Source organism: Penaeus monodon, chromosome 3 (assembly GCF_015228065.2).
Source record: "Penaeus monodon isolate SGIC_2016 chromosome 3, NSTDA_Pmon_1, whole genome shotgun sequence".
Taxonomy (NCBI): Eukaryota; Metazoa; Arthropoda; class Malacostraca; order Decapoda; family Penaeidae; genus Penaeus; species Penaeus monodon.
The window spans coordinates 48,252,613-48,264,330 of NC_051388.1; the positions used below are offsets into that span (position 1 = coordinate 48,252,613).

Consider the following 11,718-nt stretch of genomic DNA (forward strand, 5'->3'; position numbering starts at 1 on the left):
TTATATTTATATATAGTTATATTCATTGATCTTATTTTTCTACTGTTTTCTAAATATGAATATTATACATACATATATTATATATATATATAATATTATATTGATATAATTAATATGTGTGTAGTGTTGTGTGTGTGTGTGTTTGTGTGTGGTGTGTTGTTGTGATTTTTTGTGTGTGTGTGTGTGTGTGTGTGTGTGTGTGTGTGTATGTATGCTTGTGCGTATTTAAATGTTTACAAATGCATATACATGATTTTTTTTTTCAAGAAATTGCTACAGGAGAACAAATTCACGAATTACATAGTTTTATGTAGAGTCAAATGTACCTATTTTTATCATGATTTTGTATAATAATAAAAAGTTACTGTCACTACTTATAATGGAAATGGATAATATAAATACATTTAATCCATATTTGATAAATGTAATGAAAAAGCGAATGATGAGTGAATGGTCACACAGGGAACATCCCTGGGGTTGTGTTAGACATCATCTGAAGGCCGTGACGTCATTGCGTAGGGTGGAGCTTAGAGTATATAAAGTGAACGCGTTCTCCGCTTTTCATCAGTTAGAAGCTCATCCTCAACATGTCTCCCAAGGTAAGTCAGCCAAGTCAACCTGCAGCTCATAAAAAACAGAATGGAAATAAGGCTTTATATCCTGATAACCGTAGTTACACACACACACATATCTATATAATTTTGAAATTTGTTCCAGTTCATCATCATTGCCGCCCTTGCGGCTGTGGCCCTCGCCCGCCCTGATCAAGCCCCCAGCCTATGGCTATGCAGCCCCTACACCTGCTCCTGCACCTGCCAAGTACGACTTCAACTACGCCGTCAAGGACGAGTACTCTGGTAACGACTTTGGCCACCAAGAGGCCCGCGACGGTTATGACACCCAGGGTTCCTACTACGTTCAGCTTCCTGACGGTCGTCTGCAGAAGGTCACCTACACTGTCAACGGCGACTCTGGCTTCGTGGCCGACGTCAGTTACGAGGGTGAGGCTCAGTACCCTGCCGAACAGCCTGCTTACAAGCCCGCCCCTTCATATGCTTAGATCGATAATCTAGTTGGGTTATGATATTTATTAAGGAAAGCCTCTACACTGTATATTTGTAAATAAATCATGAAAATTAGTTTTGTTTGTTAGTAGAGCCATGGATGAAAGAGAAACAAATATCTTTTTGAGGTGTAAGAGATGTATGCATAGTTTGTATATACATTGAAACATCTCATCTCCTCTACTCTATATAAACGGATGATATACATAGGCTCCTAAATGTATATGAATGTATGTGCCTACACACATATACAAACACGCATATATATAATCACATGTATACATACATACACATGTTTATACATGCGCGCATCCACACACATATATATGAATAGATAGACATACATATATATATATATATATATATATATATATATATATATATATATATATATATATATATATATCGAAAGTATATATGCGTGTGATATAACACATAGAGATCTAGACACGGTGTTTTTAATTAAGTCAACGATCACGAAATATAGAAAATCACCGATGGGATTTCGGAGAATAATGCCTTTTCCTTCGAAGGATGGCTTTCCCTTGATTGAACCCCATTGCTTAAATTATGCCGGGAATCCAAATGAATACACCTGAACAGAATAGTAGGCAAAAGAAAAAGAAAAAGCCTAATGGCAGGACTATCAAAGTTTGTCAACACTCAGGGCTTTTGTTCAACGAGAGCAATGAGACTTTTGCTACACTTTCTCCCATTTTCCCTGGTATATGTATCTCACCTTAGTAGGTGTCACCATATATTAAGAGTAGTGAAGCTAATGTCAATACAGATATATGTCTATACACACGAATACAATTACTGAATGCATGAATCATTGGCGTAGCTAGGAGAGGGAAGAATAGGCACTGGCGCATATCTTGTACAGAAAAATTTAAAAGTGTAGTATCCTGATCAAGATTCTAATCTACCGATTCCAGATAACATCCAAATAGAAATTAAACCGTTTTTTGTCTAGTCTGGTCATGTGAAGTTATGTGAAGCGACTGGAAGAAGTGTCACAAGTTCTCTCTCTATGAACTCTCTGGAATTTTATTCTATTTAATCCCAGGTACCTTTATTCCCCTTGAAAAATGTAGTGGGGGATGATTGTGCCTTAGGTCTTACTAGTGAGAGAGAGAGAGAGAAAAAAAAAATAATAATTATGCATATTTATGCAGCATTCTTTTCAACCATATTTATACTGTGATTTTTAATATAACGTTTATTACTATCTAATTTTTCATATAAAAACTATTGATAAATTATTAAACGTTTTACATTTCAATCCCACAAGCTATTCACCGCTAATGACTTAGCTGTTGACGCGGCAGATAATTTTAAATAATCTATCCTTCTAAAATCTTGTATACACATATAGTGCATATGCATATTTTTGTGTTACGCGTATAGCATGTATGTATGCGTGTATGAAAGTGTTTTGCTTTGTTCATAGGACGTTTGCGTAAATGTTCATACCCATACAAAAACACACATTTAGATATATGTTTATAGATGCATAGGTATACAAAATTGTATATAATTACATCTATACAAACATATCAGATGTATTTTTATACATAAGCATTAGCAATATATGTACGTAAGATTTTATACTTAAAAACATACACTGTGCATAAATGTATATGGGAAATTTATCTACACTTGCATAAATCACACATGTATTTTGGCGAATATATATTAATATATATATATTTATATATTATATTTACATGTTATATATATTATATATATGTATATACATTTGAGTCTTATTTTTCTACTGTTTTCTATATATGAACATATATATACATATATATATATATATATATATATATATATATATATATATATATATATATATATATATATTTCGTGTGTGTATGCATGCATGTATGTTTGTGCGTAAATTAATGTACACAAATGCATATAAATGATTTTCTTTCAAGAAACTGCTACGGGAAAACAAATTCACGACTTACATAGTTTTATGTAGAGTCAAACGTACTTTTTTTTTATCATGATTTTGTATAATAATAAAAAGCTACTGGTACTATTAATAATGAAAATGGATAAAATGTATATATACATTAAATTCATATTTGATAAATATAATGAAAAAGCGAATGATGAGTGAATGGCTACACAGGGAACATCCCTGAGGTAGTGTTAGACATCATCTGAAGGCCGTGACGTCATTGCGTAGGGTGGAGCTTAGAGTATATAAAGTGAACACGTTCTCCGCTTTTCATCAGTTAGAAGCTCATCCTCAACATGTCTCCCAAGGTAAGTCAGCAACTCATCAGAAACAGAATGGCAATAAGGCTTTATATCCCGATAACTGCAGTCACACACACACATCTATATAATTTTGAAATATGTTCCAGTTCATCATCATTGCCGCCCTTGTGGCTGTGGCCCTCGCCCGCCCTGACCAGCCCCCAGCCTATGGCTATGCAGCCCCTACACCTGCTCCTGCACCTGCCAAGTACGACTTCAACTACGCCGTCAAGGACGAATACTCCGGTAACGACTTCGGCCACCAGGAGGCTCGCGACGGTTATGACACACAAGGATCCTACTACGTTCAGCTTCCTGACGGCCGTCTGCAGAAGGTCACCTACACTGTCAACGGCGACTCTGGCTTCGTGGCCGATGTCAGCTACGAGGGTGAGGCTCAGTACCCTGCCGAACAGCCTGCTTACAAGCCAGCCCCTTCATATGCTTAAATAGAAAATCTAGTTGGGTTATATTTATTAAGGAAAGCCTCTACACTGTATATTTGTAAATAAATCATGAAAATTAGTTTTGTTTGTTAGTAGAGCCATGGATGAAAAAAAAAAAATCTTTTTGAGGTGTAAGAGATGTATACATAGTCTGTATATACAGTGAAACATCTCATCTCTTTTCTATATAAACGGATGATATACATAGACTCTTAAATGTATATGAACGTATGTACCTACACATATACAAACGCGCATATACATAACCACATATATACAAAACCACATATACACATACATACACATGTATTTATACATACGTGCGCACACACACACACACATGAACATATAGACATGCACACACATTCATATATATATAAATACAAAGACATGCAAACACATTTTTAAATATATATATAAGAATACAAAAAAAAAAAAAAAAAAAAAAACATGCACACACACACACACACACATATATATGTTTGTATATATAAGATACAGATAGAATATGTATATATGGAAAGTATATATACGCGTGATATATTTATATCATATATATATGTATAAATGCATACAGATCTAAACATGGTGTTTTGAATCAAGGCAACCAACAGGAAATTTAGAATAAAAGGATTACGTGGGTTGAAAATCCCACCCCCCCAAAAAAAAAAAAAAAAAAAAAATCACTGAAAGAAAGATGGCTTTCTGTTGATAGAACCCCATTGCTTAAGCTATGACAGGAGACAAAATGAATACAACTGAGCAGAATAGTCGGAAAAGAGAGAGAGAAAGTCTAATGGCAGGACTGTCAGATCCACATAACCGTGTATTGAGTTTATCAACACTCAGGGCTTTTGTTCAACTAGAGGTATGAAACTTTTGCTGCACGTTCTCCCACTTTCCCTGGTATATGTATATTAATAGTAGTGAAGCTAATGTCAGTAATGATATATGTCAATACACATGAATACAATTACTGAGTGTATGAATCATTGGCGTAGCTAGGAGGGGGAAGAATAAGCACTGGCGCAGTAAAAATGATAGAAGTGTAGTAACCTGGCCAAGATTCTAATCTACCATTTCCAGATAACATCCAAATAGAAATTCAAACGTTTTCGTCTAGAGCGAATGGGTTTGAATGCTGGTCAGAGGTGTCACTCATCTATATAATTTCGTATCGCATGGTACCACCCTGTAAATATAAATTATTCCGTTAAGCAACTAAAAAAAGCGTTACAAGTTCTCTCTCTTTGAACTCTTTGGAATTGTATTCCATTTCATCACAGGTGCTCCTTTTTCCCCTGAAAAAATATAGTGGGGGGATGATTGTGCGATAGGTCTTACTAGTTTCCTAAGTGAGACAAATATTTTAAAAAAAATTTGATTATGCATATTTATGCAGTATTTTTATACTCTTCAAGCATAATGTTTATACTGTGATTTTTAATATAATGTTTATTATTATTTGATTTTTCATATAAAAGACTATTGATAGATTTTTAAATGTTTAACACTTCAATCCCACAAGCCATTCGCCGATAATGACCTTAGCTGTTGACGCGGCAGATAATTTAAAATAATCTATCCTTCTAAAATCTTGTATAGACACATAGTGCATATGTATATTTTTGTGTGAAGCGTATTCATATATTATGCGTGTATAAAAGTGTTTTGCCTTTGTTCATAAGACTTATTACATTTACACATGCCCATACAAAAAGCACACATTTATATACATGTTCATATATACATATGTATACAAAATTGTATAAAAGTACATCTTAACATATATATCAGATGTATGTTTATACATAAGCATTAGCAATGTATGTATGCAAGATTTTATACTCCTAAACATGCACTGTGCATAACTGTATATATGATATTTGCCTACACTTGCATAAATCACACATATTTTGGCGATATATATATATATATATATATATATATATATATATAATATATATATATATATATATATATATATATATATATATATATATATATATATATATACTGATAATGGAAATTGATAAAATATATTTATGCATTTAATTCTGATTTGATAAATATAATGAAAAAGCGAATGAGGAGTGAATGGCCACACAGGGAACATCCCTGAGGTGTGTTAGACATCATCAGAAGGCCGTGACGTCATTGCGTAGGGTGGAGCTTAGAGTATATAAAGTGAACGCGTTCTCCGCTTTTCATCAGTTAGAAGCTCATCCTCAACATGTCTCCCAAGGTAAGTCAGTTAAGTCAACCTGCAACTCATCAGAAACAGAATTGAAACAAGGCTTTACATCCCGATAACCGTAGTTTCACACACACATATACACACACACACACCCTTATATCTGTAATTTTGAAATATGTTCCAGTTCATCATCATTGCCACACTTGTGGTCGTGGCCCTCGCCCGCCCTGATCAGCCCCCAGCCTATGGCTATGCAGCCCCTACACCTGCTCCTGCACCTGCCAAGTACGACTTCAACTACGCCGTCAAGGACGAGTACTCCGGTAATGACTTCGGCCACCAGGAGGCTCGCGACGGTTATGACACACAAGGATCCTACTATGTTCAGCTTCCTGACGGTCGTCTGCAGAAGGTCACCTACACTGTCAACGGTGACTCTGGCTTCGTGGCCGACGTCAGCTACGAGGGTGAGGCTCAGTACCCCGCCGAACAGCCAGCTTACAAGCCCGCCCCTTCATATGCTTAGATCGAAAATCTAGTTGGAACTGTGATAATATTTATTAGATACCCTCTACTGTATATTTGTAAATAAATCAAGAAAATTGGTTTTGTTCGTTAATGGAACATGGATGAAAGAAAAACAAAAAATATATATTTGTGATGAGAGATGTATGCATAGTCTGTATAGACAATGAAACATCTCATTCTCTCTACCACATATAAAAAAAAGATATACATAGATTAAAAATGTATATGGATATATGTGCCTGCACACACATACACACGTATATACGAACCTACACCAACACACACACACACACACACACACACACACACACACACACACACATACACACACACATATGCATAATCATATGGACATATTCCTGTTTATTTGCGGAATTATATTTCAGTACACTTGCTGGGTCCCACTTTTGTATATTTGGCAGGCACTTCGATGTAAAGTGTAAGTGTATTAATATTTTTTAAAAACTACGCAGGTCATTTCAGCTTTCGTTTTCTTCAGATTGTTGTATTAGTTATCATTGCCTTGTAGTGGAATACTTTTCAAATGCGATTTTCTGGAATTGTTTATCTATCGAAATGGCCACACCTATGAAGGTGAGGCTGCATTTCCCCCCTTCGTTTCAACATAGCAAGTACCAACTATACCTGCATATTTATTGAATTTGAAAATGCTTCATGTTATAAACATATACGTATGGCAGCTGTATCAAATAAAATTCTTCAAATTCGCTGATGCCTTTCTAAATACAGAACCGCAGTAGAACTACAATATGTAAATATTTTCACTGTGTGTGTGTGTATGTGTTTAGAAACACGAAGTCAATATTTGGTGATGAGTAGCTAAACAGTATTTATAATTCTTTTCAATTATTCTGAATGTTTTTCATCTTATGCTAAAATCTGATCATAATTTCGCCATTATCATTCCGTAAGTCGTGGCGTCTCTCTGAGGAGTCGCATTCGACCAGCTGAGAGAGAAAATACAGGTTTGCTTGTTTCAACTTAGCCAATACTAGCTGAGGGGTTCCAAGGAGGGTAAAAAACAAGTGTAATAACTTACCCCCAATATATGTGCTGTATATTTGAATTCTTGAAAGAAAGAAATCTTATTGATTCTGATAAACTAGTCATTTAATCTCGCTCTCTATTTTTATCTAACAATTTATATTCCTTTGTACTTTTCAGTCCATGCCAAAGCTTTGATACACAATCTTCATATGGTTACGAGAGAAATACTTATTTCCGGCGTGTGAAAAATCATCTAAACGCTTGTTTATTCACCCGGAACTTGAGTAGTTTGAAAAAAAGAGGAACCATCTAGAAAAAACAAACAAACATATATTTGATACTTTTTATAATAATGAAACTTCTTAAACTCCTGAATATTCATTTCGCGGCAAATCCTAATATATGCCAAACAAGAAAGAAAATATGTCCGATGGTATATGACGTCATAATGGCATATGGAAAATCCGAGGTGAAAACGAGGCTGCCAAGCTGACACCTTTTTATAAGATGGACGCGAGGCGATCTGAAATTACAAATAGAGGCCGCATTACTGGGATGAGGGAAAGTAATCTCTCTCCCAGTGAAATAACGAGAGTGCCAGGTATCTGCCAGGTGGGATAAGGAGGGCACACTGAACGACCGCCCTCGTTCCGGATGCGCCTTCACCAATGCAGCTAAAATTCATATAAAGATCTACAGCTCCCGCTAACAAGCCGCACGGTGAAGAAAACGACTACATACAGATGGGATTCATCACAGAGGTTGAACAAACGACATCGCCAACATCGCTTCCAGTTCGCCTGTGTGGACAGCACACGGGAAACTATCATTATCATTTTCAATTTATTCATAGACTTAGTTAAATTGATAAATATATGTTTATGCAGGATAGTGGCCTATAAGTCATATTTTATGTTCCGATTATCTAACATTATTTACTTTTTAGATGTGACAGACTATCTATGAAACGGCCACGTGACCAATAATAAGTGGGTTGGATTTTCATGCATGGCGTTAGTGAACTCGCCGAAAAAGAAGGGAGAATCAGTTCATACAAATATTCTGAAATTATTAGAATATTCCTCCCATCAGCACGTTGCAATCGTTTGGCCCTTCCCACAAACAACCATATTTGCGCAGGATAACTACTCAATACGCATATTGAGGGCAGTTACGAAATGGTTCGATGACCAAAACCACATGGAAGTTCTTCCGCAGCCAAGCAAGACATGTAACTCTAACCCGATGAAAAATGTTTGGGCGAACATTGTTAATGTTTGGGAAACAGGTAATGAAAGAACCCCCAACAGCTAACAGATCATGCTCAAAGGGAACGGAAATGTTACGGTGGAAATCGGGACCTCACATAAGCACGTTAATCTCTGTCCCAGGGATTAGACAAGGTTTTGAATAACGATAGATTGTTTTTATTATAAATATGACTATCCCCAGTAATGGTCTTTCTTCTCTACTGTTATTACCGTTTTTCTTTTTACAAATAAACCGATAGTAAAAATATCTCCAAAATTAATAAGCATGCTACCAATTATTCGATTTACTGAATCCCCGTCAAAGAAAAAAAGAAAAGAAAAGAAAAAAAAAAGTGTATATATATGTACACACACATACACACACACCACACACACACACACACACACACACACACACACACACACACACACACACACACACACACATATATATATATATATATATATATATATATATATATATATATATATTTCTTTGGCGGGGATTCAGCAAATCGATTAATTGGTAGCATGCTTATTAATATATACTAATTTCGTTTATTTGTAAAAAGAAAAACGTTTTGAGTTTGTCCACACTCGGGGCTTTTGCCCAGTTATAGCTTTGAGTCTGTTGCTGTAATTTCTCCCACTTTCCCTGAGCATATTTATCTCACTTTAGCAGGGGTCACCAAATATTAATAGTAGTAATGATGGTGAAACTAATGATAAATATGATAATACCGATAATGATACACTTGAATACAGGGACTGTATATATGAATTATTGACGTAACTAGGAGGGGAAAGAATGGGCACAAAACTTATTTTATAGGGAACAGTTTCCCAATGACATGTATCATCGTGTCACTGGTAAAGCACAACAGTAAAAAAGTATATTATCCTCCCTGACCAAGATTCTGAACTACCCATTCCATACAGTAGCCAATCAAGTAAATTAAACAATTCTTGTCTAGATCGCATGGGATCGAATATTGGTTAGGAAACTGTCGCTCTATAATTGCGTATCACATAATACTGTAGTGTACCTCTTACTTTGCAACAAGACTATTACGCGGGTCTTGCAGAGTGTGACCTTCAAACAGGGAAGGTAGCAAGGCGTGTTATACAGCACAACCCGCTCGTCACGACCCTGAAGCCCTTTCATAATTATGTAAAAGTTATTCTTTTGTATTTATAACTGAAGTTTCCATTTCTTTCTGTTCATATTGTTCATTTTACCTTTTTTATTCCTTTTCTTTTTATGTTTATCATATTTACTAATATGTCCATACTTCTTTCTTTAAAAGTAATTAAAAAGAAATAAAAAAAGCAAAAGAACGAAACTAAGGATAAAGCGAAACCACAACATTAAAAGGAAAACTAGAGGCCTATATACACCCATAGAGCATATGTGTGTTTTCTGGTGTGCGTTTGCATGTACGTGTGGGTATATAAATGTGGTTTTGCCTTTGCTCATAAAACTTATTAATTTTATATGTATATGTGCATAAACATATAAAAACACATGTACGTATTTATATGCCTATATATATATGTACGTATATGTGTATGCACATATGAATACCATACATGTTTACACACATAACAGATGTAGGCCTGTAAATGTGTATAGTACACATAGCACATCTGTTTTGAAATGGACGTCTTACTTTTCTAATACTGTTTTCTTTCATTATATATATATATATATGTGTGTGTGTGTGTGTGTGTGTGTGTGTGTGTGTGTGTGTGTGTGTGTGTGCGTGCGCTTTCGTACGTAAATAAATGGATATATATGAAGTTTTCTCAAATTATTACGGAAAATATAATCCTGGCTTCTATAGTTTGATACGTAACAAAAAGCAGGTAGAGTGATATGTATTTTTATTAAGCCTTTGCAACATTTTTGAGACTGCACTTTTGTTACTACAAATAACAATGGAAATAAATACAACTAAGACATTCATATATTTAACTTAAATTTGATAAATATGGATAAACCGAGTGATTAATGAACACGGTAGACATCACTGAGGTTGTGTTAGGCATCCTCTGAAGGTCGTGACCTCATTGCGTAGGGTGGAGCTTAGAGTATATAAAGTGAACGCGTTCTTTGATCACCATCAGTTGGAAGCTCATCCTCAACATGTCTCCCAAGGTGAGCCAGGTTAACTTGTAGCTCATCAGAAACAGAATGCAAACAAGGCTTTATATACCAACAAACGCGGTTATAGATTTTAAATGTAATTTTGAAATATTTTTCAGTACATCATCATTGCCGCACTTGTGGCCGTGGCACTTGCCCGCCCTGATCAGCCCCCAGCCTATGGCTATGCAGCCCCTACACCTGCTCCTGCACCTGCCAAGTACGACTTCAACTATGCCGTCAAGGACGAATACTCCGGTAATGACTTCGGCCACCAGGAGGCTCGCGACGGTTATGACACACAAGGATCTTACTATGTTCAGCTTCCTGACGGTCGTCTACAGAAGGTCACCTATACTGTCAACGGCGACTCTGGCTTCGTGGCCGAGGTCAGCTACGAGGGTGAGGCCCAATACCCTGCCGAACAGCCTGCTTACAAGCCCGCCCCTTCATATGCTTAAATGTAAGGCCTAATATGGTTGCAAATGATATTTATGAATACTACCTTCTTTGTATAAAATTTGTAAATAAATCTTACAAATAATACCTTCGTAGCTTAATGGAACCTTAAAGTAGCTTTTTCAACTTCACCTGTACTTGGTAGGTTCATCGAAGTTCTATGGAAAAAAAAAAATCACACCGCTACCTATTACTAGCTATCATAAGGACTACTGAGCGGAGCTGCTTAGCAAGTCATGATAATGATAACAGTAATAGTGATGGTGCTGATGAGAGTAATAGAAGTAGCAGTCACGAAGATAAAAAGATGAACGATTACCTGTATGCTTGGTTCCCTGTCATG

The 11,718-nt window shown here is 35.9% G+C and overlaps 3 protein-coding genes and 1 pseudogene across 3 annotated transcripts; all 4 read left to right on the forward strand.

The window, feature by feature from the left end:
• Positions 1–587: 587 nt before the first annotated feature.
• On the forward strand, positions 588–1,139 carry LOC119589122 (annotated as a pseudogene).
• A 2,170-nt stretch (positions 1,140–3,309) lies between these two features.
• LOC119596062 (cuticle protein 18.6-like) lies at positions 3,310–3,866 on the forward strand. The gene is made up of 2 exons (XM_037945177.1): positions 3,310–3,347; positions 3,449–3,866. Exons 1-2 carry the CDS (start codon positions 3,336–3,338, stop codon positions 3,788–3,790), a joined length of 354 nt encoding a protein of 117 aa, XP_037801105.1. The 5' UTR covers positions 3,310–3,335; the 3' UTR covers positions 3,791–3,866.
• A 2,143-nt stretch (positions 3,867–6,009) lies between these two features.
• LOC119596069 (cuticle protein 18.6-like) lies at positions 6,010–6,590 on the forward strand. The gene is made up of 2 exons (XM_037945190.1): positions 6,010–6,032; positions 6,169–6,590. Exons 1-2 carry the CDS (start codon positions 6,021–6,023, stop codon positions 6,508–6,510), a joined length of 354 nt encoding a protein of 117 aa, XP_037801118.1. The 5' UTR covers positions 6,010–6,020; the 3' UTR covers positions 6,511–6,590.
• A 4,309-nt stretch (positions 6,591–10,899) lies between these two features.
• LOC119589132 (cuticle protein 18.6-like) lies at positions 10,900–11,462 on the forward strand. Its single transcript, XM_037937711.1, has 2 exons — positions 10,900–10,928; positions 11,036–11,462. Exons 1-2 carry the CDS (start codon positions 10,917–10,919, stop codon positions 11,375–11,377), a joined length of 354 nt encoding a protein of 117 aa, XP_037793639.1. The 5' UTR covers positions 10,900–10,916; the 3' UTR covers positions 11,378–11,462.
• Positions 11,463–11,718: the final 256 nt, after the last annotated feature.